General features: G+C 46.8%; 1 protein-coding gene across 6 annotated transcripts in view; it reads right to left on the minus strand.

Moving 5' to 3' along the window:
- Positions 1-18,980, minus strand: part of LOC142923042 (NACHT, LRR and PYD domains-containing protein 3-like) — a 36,924-nt gene that overhangs the window by 9,737 nt on the left and 8,207 nt on the right. For 3 of the 6 annotated variants that reach the window (XM_076063975.1, XM_076063974.1, XM_076063976.1), the window contains exons 2-3: positions 11,698-12,083; positions 6,298-7,972 (exon numbers count right to left, since the gene is read on the minus strand). In XM_076063975.1, coding sequence (XP_075920090.1) covers positions 6,298-7,972; positions 11,698-12,061 — 2,039 coding nt within the window. In that variant the 5' untranslated portion in view covers positions 12,062-12,083. Of the gene's footprint in view, positions 1-6,297; positions 7,973-8,093; positions 8,113-8,189; positions 8,255-11,697; positions 12,084-18,980 lie in introns of those variants that run through there. The other 3 variants (XM_076063979.1, XM_076063980.1, XM_076063978.1) reach the window with 3 other exon arrangements.

Genomic DNA, 18,980 nt, shown 5'->3' on the forward strand with positions numbered 1-18,980 from the left:
TTGTATTATTCCGATTGATAATCCGACCCTCGTCAGCGAGGCGGGGCCTAATCATAATAACGGATTGCAATAGCATAATCACACACACGAGCATTAATGAATATGATTATATCTCGAATTAGCATAATTTATGCGCATAATTGCATCACCTAACATAATTGCGGATAATTACGCAAATTCCAAATTTCATTTAATTTTTATTATTTTCATCAAAATTTTCACAACCAACATATACAACAGTGACCTACACCACCCCGACCGCCTTTGTATCCTTAGTGGCAATGTTTACACACCGCACCAGGTCCTCATTTGAGGCTGAGTCGACCTAGAGGGAGGCCCAGGTCCGGTTCAGATAATCGTCACCGGTGTTGGTCGTTAGCGGGAATCGAACCCGGGACGCCGGGTTCATAGCGTAGCGTAGCGCTAATCACGACACTACTACTCCTCGTCTACACACCTACATACACACACAGTAACGAAAGTAAATAACGCACATACATGCGTATATTCACTAATTTGTCCATGGCGCACTCATATCACTGGATGAATTGCGCCTCATGAATGTGAATCCTTATTATATGAAGATTCCTTGCATTCATTTTCATGTAAAAAAATACTGTCACATTAAAACTGCAGACTCAAACAGGGGTGTGTAAAGTGTGTACATGTGAGTGAGTGTGTGTATATTCATATATGAGAGTGTGTATATTAGTGTACATGTGTAGTGGAGTAGGAAGGTGCATAGTGGAAACAGCGTGATTACATAACACAGACAGTACGGGTTATGTTGGGTCAGCCTGTAGCGAAGGCAAATACAGTGCAGGTTATATTAGGGCAATTAAGCTGGGTGAGCCAAGGACGGCTGTGATTGGCTGGAGCTGTTGCCAAGTCTAGAGTCGCGCCTAAAGGTCTGGAGGAGAAGCAGGTGCGAACGACGAGGAGCGTGGTTGGGACGCGGACTAATTAATTGGGGAGTAATGAGAGCGGGGATAAATTGGGGGGTCGGCAATTGGAGCGAGGTTGTTGAAGTTGGAGAGCTTGGAGTGAACAGCGGGGAATTGAAGTTGGAGTCAACAGCAGGGAATTGAAGTGTGGAGAGCTTGGAGACAGAGAGTGGAGAGACAGAGTTTGAGAGACAGAGTTGGAGATGGAGCATGGAAACAGCATAGCGATAGCAGAGCTGAAGAAGAGAAGCAGCCAGCAGTGGAGAGAGCGTAGCGATGGCGGAGCTGAAGAAGAGAAGCAGCCAGCAGTGGAGAGAGCATAGCGATAGCGAAGCTGAACAGAGACGAAGCAGTTAGCAGTGGAGAGAGCATAGTGATGGTGATAGCGGTGAACAGAGACAAAGCAATTAGCAGTGGAGTGAGCATAGCGACGGTGATAGCGGAGAGCGGAGACAAAGAAGTTAGCGGCGGAGTAAGCGAAGTAATCATGGGGAGTGGAGAGACAAAGGTGGCGAGCGAGTCGAGTGAAGCACGGTGAGCGAGCCGTGACGACATGGATACTGTAAAATATTGAGGACATGCTGAAAGTTGTAAATAAAGCGGTGTTCGAAGAAAGACAAAAGTTGTCCGAGTGAAATCGAACACTACATTTCGTGTCAGAGTGACTACGAACCATGCCGAGATGTCAAGGAAGGCGGCCAAGAAGAAGAACGTGCCGGTGGACTCATCCGACGACAGCAACGACGAGGACGTGCTTGCCCGTGTCCTGCCAAGTGGCCGATACTCCTCCGGAGGGCCTGGTTGAACGAGAGTCTAGAGAATGAGACAGCGGTTCGAGCGAGGCCGAGACCCCCGCACCGTCGAGTGATTGGAGAGTCCTCATGGCCCAGTGGGAGGCCAGGATGGCGACATTGACGGAGGCGTTTAACCGCTTTGTGACATCGGACCAGGTGCAACCGACGGTGTCAAGTCGACCAGCAGATGTTGCCGCGGGGTCGGAGCGATTGGAGAAATCCGACGACGATGAAGCACCACCATCGGGAACAGCACGGCGACTTCATGTGCAGCGGTTCGAGGCCAAAGTTGGGGATTGGACGGCATTTACAAGACGGTTCCGAGCAGCTTATCAATCTCTGGAGTGGACTGAGGGTGCCGCTCTGCGGGCACTGCCGACGGCCCTCGATGATGATACCTTGGCGACATTTAATGGATTCCCTGCCACCGTCAGGTCAACACTGGATGGGGCATTCGCGGCAATGAGCAAGGTGTACGAGCCGCGGTCGGTCGCCAAACGTAGATTCCAGCAAAGGAAGCGGGAGGACACGGAATCCCCTCTTGCATTCCGCAGCGCGCTGTTGGCCCTCGCTCAAGTAGCATACCTGGCGATGGACCAGGAGGCCCTGGATTCCTTGCTGCAGGAGAAGCTTTTGCAGTTGGCCAAGGAGCTACGAGTCATCCTTTCGCTTCCTGACAGCAACAACGACGATGACATGTCTCTACAGATCGCCAGGAACATCAAAGTCAACCTGGACCTCCGCGATGAGCCAGCGGTGGTGGGTGCGCAGCTGCTGTTGCTGAGCGCTGCCGCGTCCGAGAGCGCGGTGGCGGTGGGCGAGGCACCGCCGATTGCAGCGGCGGCCGGGGTGCCACCCGCGGGCATGCTGCGTCGCCCCGCGGTGTATGGATGTACTACGAGTGCGGACGGAGAGGACATGTTGCCCGCGACTGCTGGTGGCGCAGGGGCGGCCTTCCAAGGGCGCCGACCAGCTACAACCGAGGATTCTCCCAGGACCGAGGATTCCGGGTGAGTCGCGATACATTCAATACACGGCCGCTCTTTCCACATCACCAATCTGCGTCATCTCACCCATTCACATCTCATTCATATGTTGTGCACGGTCAGGACGTGTGGGGCGCGTTGGTGCATCGTGTTTTGGGAGCTGCGCCGGGGTCGTCGGATGTGATGGCACTTATTCAAGGGGTGATGGTCAGAGTTATTGTTGACACGGTGGCTTCTGCGACCCTTATCTCGTTACAAACTTTTTGCTTATTGCCAACTTTGCCCCAGGCCCTAGAACCGGTTGATGGGCCGTGCATAGTAGCAAATGGTGGCAGTCTCGGTATTATGGGTTGTATGGTCGCGACGAATCAAATTGGCGAAGTGAGCGTTACGGGGAATATTTTGGTTTCCAAGGCCTTGGCGGTACCGTGTTTGTTGGGAACCGATTATTTGCAAAGGATGCCACTTAGAATTTCTATAGAGAAAGGGGTGTTTGGAATTGCCATCGGGAAAATGTCTAAAATTTTTGGGAACGCCTTCTAAGCTTGCGGTTGCGAATGCCGTGGTGCAGGCCGTGGTGAGCCGCACCGTTCGCGTTCCGCCTGGCACGCAGATGCTTGTGCCGCTGCGCTTTAAAAAACAGTTGCCTTTCGGCGAGCAACAGGAGGGTATATTGCTGACGCCCTCAAATGCTGTATCACGGATGCCCACTTTGGTAGGGGCTTTGACTATTGTACCGGCAAATTGCGACCCTTTAATACAAATTGTAAACGTGGGACACGAATCGGTCGTCATTCTGGAGGGTACAACGTTGGCGCATGCAACGGCAGCGCCGGGTCCGGAAGGGGAGGCGTGTTTGGCAACGGGACAGAGTGAGATGTTGCCGGGTGATGGAGATGATCCGGACTGGTTGCGAGATCTATATATGCAAAACCCTGAACTAACGCCTGTGCAGCGGTCGCGTCTCTATGGGTTTCCCTTTGAATTCAAAGATGTGTTCAGCGTGATTACATGATAACACAGACACTACGGGTTATGTTGGGTCAGCCTGTAGCGAAGGCAAATACAGTGCAGGTTATATTAGGGCAATTAAGCTGGGTGAACCAAGGACGGCTGTGATTGGCTGGAGCTGTTGCCAAGGCTAGAGTGGCACCTAAAGGTCTGGAGGAGAAACAGGTTCGAACGATGCGGAGCGTCGTTGGGACACGGACTAATTAATTGGGGAGTAATGAGAGCGGGGATAAATTGGGGGGTCGGCAATTGGAGCAAGGTTGTTGAAGTTGGAGAGCTTGGAGTGAACAGCGGGGAATTGAAGTGTGGAGAGCTTGGAGACAGAGAGTTGGAGAGACAGAGTTTGGGAGACAGAGTTGGAGACGGAGCTTGGAAACAGCGTAGCGATAGCGGAGCTGAAGAAGAGAAGCAGCCAGCAGTGGAGAGAGCGTAGCGATAGCGGAGCTGAAGAAGAGAAGCAGCCAGCAGTGGAGAGAGCATAGCGATAGCGAAGCTGAACAGAGACGAAGCAGTTAGCAGTGGAGAGAGCATAGTGACGGTGATATAGGAGAGCAGAGATGAAGAAGTTAGCGGCTGAGTAAGCGAAGTAATCGTGGGGGAGTGGAGAGACCAAGGTGGCGAGCGAGTCGAGTGAAGCACAACGAGCGAGCCGTGGCGACATGGATACTGTAAAATATTGAGGACATGCTGAGAGTTGTAAATAAAACGGTGTTCAAAGAAAGACAAAAGTTGTCCGAGTGAAATCGAACACTACACATGTAAGGTCTAATAAATCTGAAAATCTAAATAGGCTCGAGGCTGGATGGTGCTTCTACCCAAGACTAACATGTATAACAACAGTTGTTGTAGCCTGCGGAGCTGCGTTATGGCAATGGAACAACATTCATCTCTATGCTCTACACCAACCCACACTGACAAGATTGGTGATGTCTGGTCAAATAACCCCCAAGACCTGCATGGTGTGGGAGTGCCTTATCCAGCAGTAGACTGACCAAAGGCTGTACTTGTACATGTGTAGGAGTGTGTGAGTTTATATGTACACTATGTGTACGTTTGTGTGTGTACATGTCTGTGTGTATATACGAGTGTCTTTGATTGTGTATTTATATGCGTTTAGGGGAATGGTGGGAAAGTCGTTGGCACATTACATTACAAACGAAGTGACCTGGGTTCAATATCCGTAAACAGCATCAGTGGTGAGTGATGAAAAAAATTCTGGTCCTGGAACTCCCGTAGGGTGACTCTGCCTTAAATGAGTACCTGGTGGTGTGTCAACATCAGCAATGGGGAGAGAAATACAGCCAAGGACGGTGCTGGTCAGGGAAGTGCGATCAGCACTTGCCTCAAAAGTGTATGCAGGCTCCACGGGGAGATTGTCTTTGTGCTCTAAAGTGCAGTGTAATAGTGTGTGCTTGTTCCCTGTCACTGGCTTCACTTTCCCCACCAGTTTATATGGGCTACTTGGGGGATCATTGTCTCTTTAATGCTTTACAACTAAGATTAACACCCATTACCAATTAGCTGTCTCTGTAGTGGTGAGCACAATCACTGACCATGATCCACTGTGAACCAGGGGCTTGAATCGGACACGTGGATCAAACCGTTACCCTCACTCTCCACCGCAGTCGCAATCAGGGCTACATTTTCTCAGTATGGCCTAAGGTCACCTCACTCCCTGCATATAGTGCGAGGGCTATCATTATCGCTAATTAAATGTTGCTGAAGATGATGGAAAACTTTACAGCATCCATGAATATGCATAACTTTTGTTTTTCCTTTTGTACTTTAACGTACAGTGAGTGCAGCATTCACTGTGGACCCACCTACTCACTGTACATTTACTTACCCACTCACACTAATTCACTCATTCACCAACCCACTCACACACTAATTCACTCATTCACCAACCCACTTACACGCCACTCACATCCTCACTTAACTCCACATATTCACTCATCGATCCACCCACCAAGTCACCCACCAACTCAAGCAGGCACGCACTCACTCACCGAACCTCATCCCTCAGTGGATGAGTGGGAGTGGGTATGCGGCTGGAGAGTGAAGGTATGGGCAAGGGTGGGGGATGGGTTATGGAAAAGTGAAGGCAGGAGCAGATTGGGGGTTAATGGGAGGTATCAAGGGAGGGGTGAGCGTGGCGTGCGGGGAGAGGAGTGAAGTGAGTGAGGACAATGATGGCAGTGGAAAGGGGAAGAATTTGTCAAAATTTGTGTTCATGCTTGGGCTACGCAAGACCGAGTGTTTACGTGAGAATGGAGTTACATTGTACTGTATGCACAGTTAATAAGTGAGGATTCTTATAGACAAAGATCTGCCGTATAGCCTTAACAGACTGCTGGGGAAAGTGCCGTTAGGGAGCACCTATGAAAGCCGGCATGGCATATGATGGAGTGGGTGGCCAGTATCACGCCCGGCTGCTTTTGTCTCCCGAGTAGCGATGTTTTACACACTGCACCTGGTGCTCAATTGAAACTGAGTTGATATCACGCACAATTATGCACACACAATTTGTGAAGTAGTGAATGCAAGGTGTGCCAGTCTTACACTAGATGTTTACATCTGTGCAGTCCACGCTGAAGCCTCTTCATTTCCTCGGTGCCGATGCCACAGCCGAACAGGTTGAGTGTCTCCACAGGTTCTTCTCGCTGCAGCAGGATCCAGGAGATGGCAGCGCAGTCTGGCAGGGACAGCCTTGTGAATGACAGGTCTATCTCAGTCATGGACCGAGTGACATCACTCAGGGACTTGCGGTCGTGCAGCTCGTGCACGCAGTGCAGGAGACTGTTGAGCCTGTGTTTGTCAACCATCCGATTCTTCATGCTGCGATTGAGCCACTCGATTATTTCCTTTTGATAATCTGCAGATGGAGGATCCAAGATACCCTCAAAGAACTTCCATGGAGTGCTTGATGCCAGTCCACAAAAAAACCTCTGAAACACATCAAACCTCCCATCTTTGCTGTCCTTAATAGTCTTGATGACGTCATTCACTGGCCATGTTGAATGTGACAGATGCACAGCTATCGCTGCAAAGAATTCCTGCATTGTCAAGTGTGAAAATGAATAACAACTCCCTTGTTTAATGCCCTCACATGTGAACACTTTGTTGATGAATGTACTTCCTAGTTCAGAAGAACTAACAACAAACTCTTCTAGATCTTTTTGGCTGAACATCTGGATGTTTTGCTGAACCCCCTTCAGAGCCATATTGCCAAGAGACGATACAATTTCCTTGGCACAGCAGCTGCCACGTCCATGGTGTACTATGAGCCCAAACACGTATTGTGTGAAGAGGTCGGTCATTGATTTGAGGATAATCTCAGAATGTTCAGACTTGTGTAAATGTTCCTTCAGTGTAATGGCTGCTATATGGCAGAATGAAGGGTTCTGGGACAATGTATTCACTGTTTCATTTTCCTGCAGGAGCTTGAGTGCCCTTTCTGCTAGACTCCTATCTTGGTAAAATTTGTTAAAAAATGCTATTTTATCTTTGTTGGAAAACCCAGTGATTTCAACAGCTCGATCAACATTCACTTGACTCAGTTGTTCCATGGCAATGGGTCTGGTCGTTATCAAGACCGAGGCCTTGGGCAAGAGATTTCCATTCACTAGGGCAGCAATGATGGCTTCTACTGTTGCCGTCTTACGTGGATCGGTGCACGCATTGGCATAGTCAAGGCGCTTTCCAAACTCGTCCAACCCGTCCATAACAAAATGGGTTCTCTCTTGGTTTGCGAAAACCTCATCCGCTTTGTTTCCCAAACATGAGTGCAGCTTAGAAAACAGCTCTGCCAGTGACACCTCTCCAATATCATTTATCTCCCTGAACCTTATGAGCACGATGTGCTCAAAGCGTCGTGCAAATACTTTCTCACCTGACAGCAAGCTGTGCACAATGAATTTGCTCAACATGGTTTTACCGCTGCCTGGAGTCCCCACTACAATAACCAGTCGGGGGTGTGTTTTTTTTCCAATGTGATCAAAGAGCTTCTTGTAAGTAATCCCTTCTCTCTGTGCTCTCTTCATCAGCTCCTCGTGCTGCTTGCCTCTCGCTAGTAACTCGTGCTCCTTGGTTTCTTGATGGCGGTAGTAGGGAACCAGAATTGGCTTCACCATCCTCTCCAGCAAAAACACTGCAGGTTCTCCAGGTCGTGCGTCGTAGTTTCGTGTTAATGATGTCAGCTTCAGCAATAATTCTCTGAAATCATCACCAGGCTTATCTAAATGACACAAATAATTTAACGAGCAGATCAGTTTCACTTACAATAAAAAACATATTCCTATAGCAGACAAATATGTTTAAAATAAACTATGTAAAAAAAGCGTAGCGAATTCATTCACCATGGATAATGCAGCAACATCATGTACATCATGAATTATTGTGTGGAAGTTTTCACGATGTGTATTCTCCAAATGCAATTTTTATAAACACTGTACCTTTTGTAAAAAAATATGTTTTATCATAACAAAAATGCTACCACCATGTGTCTTGTTTGTTTTGCCTGTGAAAAAGATAGTACCACATTTAGCATTACCGTGTACATCAGCATCATCACAACCTAATTCTATCAATCTGTGTGTAAAATGCACTGCTTGCCTTATCCTACAATTATCGATTTTTTTTTGTCTAGGATGTTGATTTTTTTTATATTTCACTGGTATTGGGGCTGTGTTTCCTCTCCCATCTCAAGCTGGCCTACATCACGTAGCACGGGGGCTACACTGGTGGAGTGCAGTACACCAGCCACGGTCCTAGCAGCAGAGAAGATGAAGTGCTGTCACTTCCACAAGAACAGACACATGAATCACAACACTCGTAGCATCCCACGTGATACATCGTAGGTTCACTTGAACTTCAACTAATCTGGCTACTGCATCATCAGCAAACACTGTGGCAGCCACTACATTGTGGAGAGTGTCGATTTCCAATGACAAATTTGCTCAACAACTTCCATCAGCTTTCCAAGGAAACATTGAACCCAGTCTCTCACCACTTGGGCAATGGTGACCATGAGTAGCCTGATCCCTCTGTATCTGATCTTATTTTAATTTCTCGGGAATCATATATTCGGAGTCATTATCTCCCGTGGACTTTTTTACAAATGACGAGGTCTACAAATTTGACGTTGAATCTGGAGTGAAGTATAACCAATCCAGTTTCAGTTTCATTTATTTTGTATAGCCCTGTGAGCCATTCGGCTCTTGAATCGGGTGCAACTGCAACAAGCAAAACCAGGAACAAGAAACATCTTAAAGTGACTACGCGCAAACAGAAAAATCCAGGAAAAAACAGCAAAGTCTTCCGGAAAAAGCACCGTATATCAATGCTGTGTGCAAACATCCCAGTGGGATGCAAGCCAAACAATTACAACCATAAGACAATTTAGATTAAAGTTATCAGTCTAACTCTGTACTACAACAAATAAATATGGCTAAACCAAAACGTTTTAGAAATCACTAAAATAAAGCTATAAAAGCAATGTAACAGTGATCATAGGAACTAATTTAAATTTTACAATAAAAGATACACATAACATGTACTACCAAACTTTGCAGCCATAGCTTGCTGCATGAGTCACTCCATAACAGCAGGAGTATCAGTAGGAGTATCAACATTTTTCAAGAGTTAAGAGGAGAGAGTAGGTTCCGTTTCATGAGTCAATGGCATTAAAAGGCGGGGTGTCATTAGAAATAGCAGTCATTTCTAGATTTAAAGCTTTCGTGACTGCAAGGATCCATATTCTGGTTCTATTCGGTAAAGTCACGTTAGTAAAAAATAAAACAACAAAAATCACGACGTTTCGGCCACAACACAAGCGGCCTTCATTAGGTGAAGGGACCAGGCTGTCTCGAGGACAGCGCTGGAGTGAAACACAGCCACGCTCAGACCGCGACCTTTAAGCTGTGTGCAAGGAAACAAGGTGCCTTGACAAAGGAATTAGCATAAAAATTAGCATTTGATTGGCCGACTTAGCATGATGAACGGTGTAGAGGTGGTTTACATGCGGGTGCACATTCCGGTTGGCGTGGGGGGGGAGGGGGAGTTTACCTATTGATGGTGTGAAAAAGGAATTTTTAAGAGCTGCGAAAGTTTGGGGTACCACTACTTGAAAAATATACTGTACCATTGAAAATTAGTTTAATGTTTGGTTCGATTTACAACATCTTTCCAATGGTTGCTTAATTTGAAACCATCTTCTCGGTTGAAATTGTGTCTGTGTTTGTAGATCTGAATTGCCTCGTAAACAAATTTCTGATAAAAACCCGTGGGTTTGCAAAGAACCTTGGTATCGGAGAAAATTATATCGTGATCACCCACAGCGTTGTAACAGTGATCAGCTACGGCAGAAGAATTCGTTCTGCCGTGTTTCAAATCTGATTTGTGCTCGCGAATTCGGTCAGAGACATGTCGCTTTGTCTCCCCGATATAGCAAGCACCGCAGGTAAAACTCAATTTGTAAACCCCGGGGTACTGTAAGTCAGGAATGACATCCTTCACGGATGGGATCAGATCACGAATTTTGTGTACTGTATTGAACCGGACCTGGATCTTGTGTTTGTTTAGAATTTTGGAAATCTTTTTAGTAACGCCTGCTATATATGGTAGTGTGATGGTTTTCACCGGAGTATCAAGTGGTTGTTTCTGTATGGAGGGAGAAACAGCTTGGCGGATGGTACGGTCAGAGTATCCATTCCTTTTGAGGGCCAGGTGTACATGTTTTAATTCACGGGTCAGGTGGTGTTGGTCCGAAATGCAATGAGCTCTTAAAAATTCCCTTTTCACACCATCAATAGGTAAACTCCCCCTCCGCGCCAACCGGCATGTGCACCCGCATGTACACCACCTCTACGCCGTTCATCATGCTAAGTCGGCCAATCAAATGCTAATTTTTATGCTAATTCCTTTGTCAAGGCACCTTGTTTCCTCGCACACAGCTTAAAGGTCGCGGTCTGAGCGTGGCTGTGTTTCACTCCAGCGCTGTCCTCGAGACAGCCTGGTCCCTTCACCTGATGAAGGCCACTTGTGTTGTGGCCGAAACGTCGTGATTTTTGTTGTTTTATTTTTTACCTACGTGACTTTACTGAATAGAACCAAAGAGAATAGCAGTCATAGCTAGTCAATATAAAAAAAATTAGGAGTAAAAAATGTCCACAAAGGAGGAGACATTATACTGAGAAGAGCAGATAGCCAAGGACCGAGCCACGTGGAACACCATATAATTGGGACTTCTGAACAGAAGGCAGTCCTTGCTTGCAAAAATAGGGCTCACTTTTAGAGGGGAAGCAGAAGCAATGGGGAAGTGTGAGAGATGCCTGCGTAGCCATGCCGATTCAATAGGATGGAGTGGTGTGTGGTATCCAAAGCAGCCCAAAAGTCAAGAACTAGAAGCAGCTTCCATAATTTAAGAGAGGTGGTCATTCACCCTCAATAGGGAAACAGTTTCAACGAAATGGCCTTGGTGGAATCCAGATTGTACCAAGTCATGGAGACCAAGGCAGCTGATGGGTTTGCTGCCATGGCCAAACATATTGGGCTTGACACTTGAAAGAGAGCTTCATAGCTCATTATATTCTTCCAGCTCAAATAAAATGCCTGTGTCTGAAGAGGTGAGAGAAAATCACCATGTTTTAGTCATTTGCAAGGAAAGGGAGGTGTAGGATAGGACAGAAATTCAGGAATGTTGGGGTACAGTGTGGATGCAATGTTTTGATACTGACACACATTTCCATTATCCATCCATCCTTTCCTCCAAATTTCTGATCCCTTGTACATACCCTGCTATGGAATGGAATATGAATGTCCTCCTCCTGAGAGGGATGTTGTTATGCAAGAGTGGTGCAGTTTGCGAATATCAAATGACAGTTCATATCAGTTCAAAGCAATTCCTTCGCTTAAACTTGCCAGAGACATGCGAATGGTTACGTGAAGTTTAGCATCACTCACGAGAAGCTGCTCCAGGGATGGCTTTACCCGCAGTTGTGCTCAGATCGACACCCATCACGTTGAGCTGCTGCTCATGCTGTGATATCCACTGACCCAAGAGAGGGATCTCGGATCTCAGTGGCACCAGCACATCTTTAAGGAATCTCATGCACACTTCTTCTCCATTGTTGAGCACCAGGTCAACCAGGTCCCGTGTTCGTGCCATGGGGTTATTCTCGCTTTTGAGGGACGCATATACACTGTCCAGGACTATCCCTGTTTGATAGGAATAGTCAAGCACTTCTGAAGACTTCGCCTGGAGGTATTTCTGCAGATTCACTTTGTTGGTTTTAATGCTCTCACATGCAGAAACTTTTGATGCCATCACGACAAATGCATCGAGTCACCTGAAGAAAATGAAAACAAACCACGTGTCACCTGTAAGCATAGTCGTGTAATTTTAGACAGGTACGGGAAAGAATAATAATTATAAAAATAAAATGTTGCTACTAAAATCTGAGAGGTCTCGGTTAGGTACAATTGTGACTTTAGGTATTTGATTGTGAATACATTGAGTTATTTAAATTGTAATGAAAGCTTAAAAATTGTCATTGGAATATATAGAAATACATACAATTGCATCGAAACACTTTAGGCATCTCAAAACACTCTTCAGTGCAAGCATTTGAACATTCACATGAACACAACACTACGATAAAGAAAAGTAAACCTAATTCAAAACACCACACAGGTTTAACAGATTAAGCAGCTGCGTGACACCACGTGCTCACTGCCTCGACCATCGTGATGCCACGCAGACGGCAAATTGCGTTGTAATGTGCAATGATCGGGATAGCGTCACCTCTAGTTGAGTGACGATTAGAGGGTGGGAGCCAGGTTTGATCTTGGGTAGTCCCTATGTAGTGGGCACTCCCATGCTCTCAATGTATGGGTAGAGGGTGCTCTGAGGTTGTCTAGCAGTGGTATGACGTCACATACCGCGCTCCCAGCAGCGGCTGGCGGGGCCATTTGTGAGGGGGCTGGGGGAGCCGACGGAGGGAGCCGATGGAGCCAGGAGGCCGACGGGGCGGGGGAGCCGGGGGGGGGGGCGACGGAACCGGGGGGAGGGGGGGGCGACAGCGCGGGCAGAGGGAGCCGACACTGACTTTCTCATACATCATACACTGACTCATTCACACCATGCACTGACTCACTCACACATCATGCACTGACTCACTCACACATCATGCACTGACTCGCTCACACATCATGCACTGACTCGCTCATCATGCGCTTACTCACTCACACATCATACACTCGAACAACCACTGACCCATTCACTCATCATACACAGGTTCACTCATCGTGTGCTGGCTCACTCGCACATCATACACTCACTCTGCCGCTGACTCGCTCACACATCATACACTGACTCACTCATCATGCGCTGACTAACACATCGTGCGCTGGCTCACACATCATGTACTCACTCAACCTAATACTGACTCGATCATCATACGCTGACTCGCACATCATACGTTGACTCGCACATCATACACTCACTCACGCTGCTGCTGACTCACTCACACATCATACACTGGGAGTGTCGTGCTGCCAGCTATGGCTGCAGGTTTTGTCGTACATGTTATGTTTATCGTTTGTTAATTTTAAAATCACAGTTCCTATGATTACTGCTGTTACATTGTTTTTGTAGCTTTATTTTGGTCTGGTTGTGGTTTAATAGTTTTCTGCAATGTAGATTCATATTTTGTTTGTTGCGGTTGCACCCGACTTAAGAGCCGCATGGCTCACAGGGCTATACCTAATAAATTAAACTTGAATACGCTTCACAGAAATGAGTAAACATGACCTTTTGTGGAGGTAGTGTGTTTGTGTGGGGAAGCCAAAACTTAAAGTACACACATGAGGCAGCGTCAATGTTACTGTAATGTTCATTATGTTAAATAAATCACTTATACAGGACAGCAGTGGTCCAGGTGTCTGTGCAATCACCTTCCTATGCCTTTGAATCTCCACTTGCACCGTCTCTTAGGAATCCTTCAAAATGAGCGGCATGTTACATCATCATCAGCAGCCATTGTCTCTCTACCGCTGAATGAACGCCTCCCTATATTTGTTTAACGTGAGAAATTAATGAAAAAAATTATTAATTTTACATTTTTTATTAGTATCAATAATAACGAAGCATCTGGTCAGTGAGTATACACCACGTGCATTTACAACAGCATGCAGAGCATGAGACTATAACGAGTTTTGTACATCATGTTTGTAAACCCAAGTAATCCATTCTTTAGTATGAGATATTTATACATTTAACTCTTTGTGTATTGAGCTGTGTGTATTGCATCGCTGCAAACTAAATATCTATACTGTACATATACAGGCCGGTCTGACTTAACCAGCGTTCTTTCTACAAGAATGTGCTATAACAAGCAATATTAATTTATCCCTGGGGTGTCACTATATACGTATGATTTTATGAGTAGTCAAATAGTACGAGGAGATAATGCAATAGGGAGAAGGGGGTGAGGGCGTGGGCTCAGTCGCTTTTTCTCTCATACAGCACACATCTCCACAGGAAATGAAAAAAATAACACCTGGAAAATGGACATACATTGATGTTTACGCCCAAGGCGCAACAACTCTATTGGTTTCACTATCGTGCAGCTCCACGCTACACACAGCAGACGCGTGCTCCCTACAGAGGATAAACTGTCGAGCGTCTTCTACGCCGACAGAACGAGCTTCAACACAAACATCCCCCATGTAGCTCCACAGACTGGTGGGTCAAGTGCTGTTAGTGAGCCCCTTTGAAGACCCGCACGCAAAGTGGGGTAGAAATGGCCAGCACCACACCCGGCCACGTTTGTCTCATAGGTTATACTGATTACCCATTGTACCAGGCACTCATTTAATGCAGACACAACCTAGAGGACCCAAAACCGGTGTAGATATCACGTGCTATTGATAACTGTGGCTGAGTTTGTTGTGCAGCATGGCTCGCCACAAACACACATAGGCGATGTACACAAACATACAAGATACAAATGAGAAAAATCTCCCATATCGTTTTTTACATTATTGGGATTAGTTCTGCTAGCGAGCACCTAAGAAGGCCAGTACGGCACATGAAGGGGTGGGTACATAAACACAATAACAATAAAAGCCATTCGCCACTCAAAATTGGTGACGTCAACAAAGTGTTTGTGCCAGGCTAAGTGCACATTGAGGTCATGTGGACTGTCGAAGGCTCATGGGCAGGAGGTTACAGGATAGATAAAGGTGTCATGGGTTGAGTGACAGGGATGACTGGCAGATCTACCACCTGTGCTCCCTACTGTTCCACCTTGCTGCATTTTACTCATTCTGCACTCCGCTCGTTGTTGTGAGCATCACTCCTCCGCCCTCCGTTATTGCTGGAGGATGACATCCTTCACAAAACTCCTCCAGAGACGCTGATCTTGAAACCACTGGTCGAGCTGTTGGCAAGCCCAAACAGCTCCACCATCCTTCTGTTACACAGCAGTCAAACTCTTGGCTATAGCGATAAGCCCCTTATATCTGGACAAACAGAAGCTGTTTGGGTACACAGTGACTGGGCATTTGGGCTACATGACTCAGCCAATGCTGCCTCACCTGCCTTAGTATCTCACTGATGGGCATTTGTCCAGATCATTCAAGGATCTAAGCTGCTCACATAATCTAGTTTGTTAAGCCCACGGTGGATCGTAGACAACTTGAATATGCAAAACCAGTGTGGATGTTCCTTTAAAAGGGATCCAAATTTCTCAAATGTAGAGAAGGGAGGGGATATCTGGCTGAGAAGACCCAGAGCTTTACATGGAGTGACAGGCAATGCAGCATTCACAGTGTGTTACGCAGCTGAGATAATTATGTTCAACCGATTCGGAGCATGACCTCTGCTGCCAAACTGGAGCTAGTCACATGCACCCTTTCCAGGTATGGAAAATTGTTCTGCTCTGTCCAAAAATGCCCCACTGCTCATGGGGAGTGGAGGGATGGGAGAATACGATGACACAGAATACCCAGGCAGGTGCTTTGTTTTATGTGGGGATGAACGTAAACCCCATTTCTTAGTAGTACTCTCGAAGTTCAACAAAAGCTTCTCCAGCTCATACAGGATATAATTCTTATAGTGGGGATGGTTGTAATGTGGAGGTGGGCAGTGGTAATGCACGCTCCTGTCGAATGAGGAACCAACAGTTTGGGACAATTTCAAGGTTATGTAAACAACGCCGCCAAGACCTGCCCAACAACTTGTTGCAATATTGGAAATGAATGAATTAGTGATTAAACGTGGTGTTAATTGAAAAAAGAACGTAAAAACTGCTACAAGGGCCTAAGAAGGCAATGCAAAACTCAGATCTGGCATGAACAGAGGGGGCCTGATGGAAAAGCTGCAGCAGTTGAATAATAACTCTCAGTCAAATAAAGGATGACTTTGCAAACTTCAGTCAGCTCAGGGGATATTTCCTGCGCAATTACAAATGCCAGTGGCAAGCTCCTCAGCAGTTGAAGGCAGAAACTAGCATGCTAGAAGTAATTATGCTCCCAAATGCAGAATCGCTCGTCATATCCCTTTGAAGAGCTCATGCAAGCCACAGCAACCAAAGACCCTACACCTTCTGCATTGAGCCATTTGAGTATAAAGTGAGAGGTACCCTAAGAAAAATGAAAGAAATCACTAGTACCCAACACTTGCAATATCAGAGCAGAAATGCTGACACCCAGAGGCTCAACTATCATCACATGGGTGAGTAAGATATTTTAACACACGTGGAGGGCAGGCTTGAAACCAGCTTTCAATGATGCAGCCTCTTTGGTTGGACTGCAGGCAGTCTTACTCATGCCGTGTCAGTCATAGAAGTTGTTGGACCATACTTATATTTGCCTCAAGCAAGTCTTGACGAACAAAGTGGGGTATAATCTGCTGAGTAGTGTAGTGGAGGCTGTGAAATGAGAAATAATCAATTAGAGTGCCTTTAAAAAGAGCCTCTGTCAGGTGATGTGCACATCAATGAGATACAATCATCATTGGGAACAAGGAGGTGTACATTCAGCCTACATTTCTAAAGAGAGAACATACAGTGATGATCACAGGAGAAATCTGTGGATAGTAAGTGACAGGCCCAAATAATTGCATCAAAATAAAAGGGAATGAGCGACCTCCGAATGAGTAAAGGTTGATTAGAAGTTCCAACAGGAAGCCTTGGTTGCTGGGCGGAGAATGAGTGAAGGGGAGTAAAGCGAGATGGTAGGGACGATATAGGAGAACATTGGGAGGGGAATGAGATGATGGGAGAGGCAAGCAGGAGCGTGTCCATGGTGGAACTTGAAGACAGCAAAGGGGATATTGTGCTTGATGCAGAAATTAATCGGATACCAGTGGAGGGATCAAAACGAACACAGCTTTACCAATTAAAAAACAGGCAACAGAAACAAACATGAGAACATTATTACCAAAGACAAGACTGTCACACTATATAAAGTCCCACTCATTTCATGGATCGTTATTAAACAAAGGTGTCGCTTTAATCGACATTGTGAACTCGGGATGTTACGGGACAATGAGTCCCATAGGCAACGCCACGGGCTGAAGGGCACAGTGGGGGCTATCACTCCCTCGACTGACTGTGCGCGAGTAACAGACTTCAGCCTCTATTGACGATCTCTGTGAACAGGGAGGTGAAAGCCAATAGAGTTCATGTCAACAAAAAAACCGTGACCTTTAAAGAGACAATGCTCCTGTTAAAATACGATTACAGTACATTACCATTTTTACATGCTTCAGAGGACTATGCCCATTTTAGAAGCAGCGTTGCTTTTGTGTTACTGATGGAGATAGTAAAAAAAGCATGTGGCAAGATGAGACGTTCATTCGAATCCGTGTTCTCAATGTCCTAGCCCCTTGGCATAGCCCCTAGGCTCGAGCACAAGACACTGATACTATTTTACTCAACACCCACCTCTATAACCCCCCTAATCGCTCCCCCTCAATCCCACTATCTCCCCCTCCCCCCATCGCGATGTTATTTATCTTCCAAAAAAACTTCTTCGATAACACCGCTTTGAAATGAAATGCATATAGTAAGAGACGATTCAGGCAATGGCCCTTTTGTCACAGCACTTCAGTCTCCTCGACTTGTGACATCGGCACCACCCATGAGGAGGCCGCATTTGTTGCACTCCAAGATGGCTTGGTGAACACCCCTCCCCTCCACTACCCCGACTTTTCCTTGCCGTTTGTCCTTGATACAGATGCTAGTAACACTGGCATTGGAGCTGTTCTGTCTCAAGTTGTCAATGGCGTCGAGAGTGTTATCGCATAAGGAAGCAGAGTGCTGTCTCCGGCTGAACAGCGGTACTGTGTCACACGCTGATAACTGTTAGCTATCGTGTTTTTCTTGCAAAAGTATCTTCCATATTTGTATGGGAGAGACTTTGAGGTGCGCTCGGACCACGCGGCGCTGCAGTACGCGCTGCAGGTTGACCAGCCATCTGGCGAACTTTCACGCTGGTTGGAGGTCCTCCAGGACTACTCTTTTCAGGTTACCTATCGCAAAGGCTCCCATCACACGAACGCGGATGCCCTGTCGCGATTACCCATGAACGAGAGTTGCGCAAGTTTTTCGGGCTCTGGTCACTGTAAGCCGCGCAACGAACACTCGCCCTCTACCCTTACGGCATCGGCCGAGGTTGTAACATCTGAGGGGGCTGGGGATCCAGTGGCACGTGATGCTGTCATTGGATTGGACCACGAAGAATGGGGGCGCCTCCAGGTTGAGGACGCTTCCCTGCTTAAATTGCGATGCCGTGTCAGAGAGACTGATGGGGGCGAGGATCGATGGGGTGTCGCCTCTTTCATTCTCAGAGGCGGATTGCTCATGCATTGGGGCGGAGAGATGCGATGTTCTAACATTGTTGTGCCCACCGCCCTGTGGAGTAAGGTCATTTGGGCGGTGCACGAGCGTCTGTTGCACTTGGGTGTGCATAAACTAGCATTGGCCACACGTAAGTCGGATTTCTTCTGGCCTGGCATGGCTGAGGATGCTGCTAATTTGTTGAAGGGGTGTGTGCAGTGCACGCGGTAGAAGCCGCTCGTGGGAATAAATATTTTCTGGTGGGAGTCGAGTATTTCTCATGATGGCCTGTGGCCTGGCCGCTTCCCAAACAGTTGGCGGCAAAGATCACTGAGGCATTCCTCAATGGCTACGTAATTGTAGTGGCATGGTTGAACATGATCGCCACTAATCATAGCTGGC

This window comes from Petromyzon marinus, unplaced genomic scaffold (assembly GCF_048934315.1).
Source record: "Petromyzon marinus isolate PM22_M1 ecotype Great Lakes invasive population unplaced genomic scaffold, UKy_Petmar_22M1.pri1.0 PM_Scaffold_25, whole genome shotgun sequence".
NCBI lineage: Eukaryota > Metazoa > Chordata > Hyperoartia > Petromyzontiformes > Petromyzontidae > Petromyzon > Petromyzon marinus.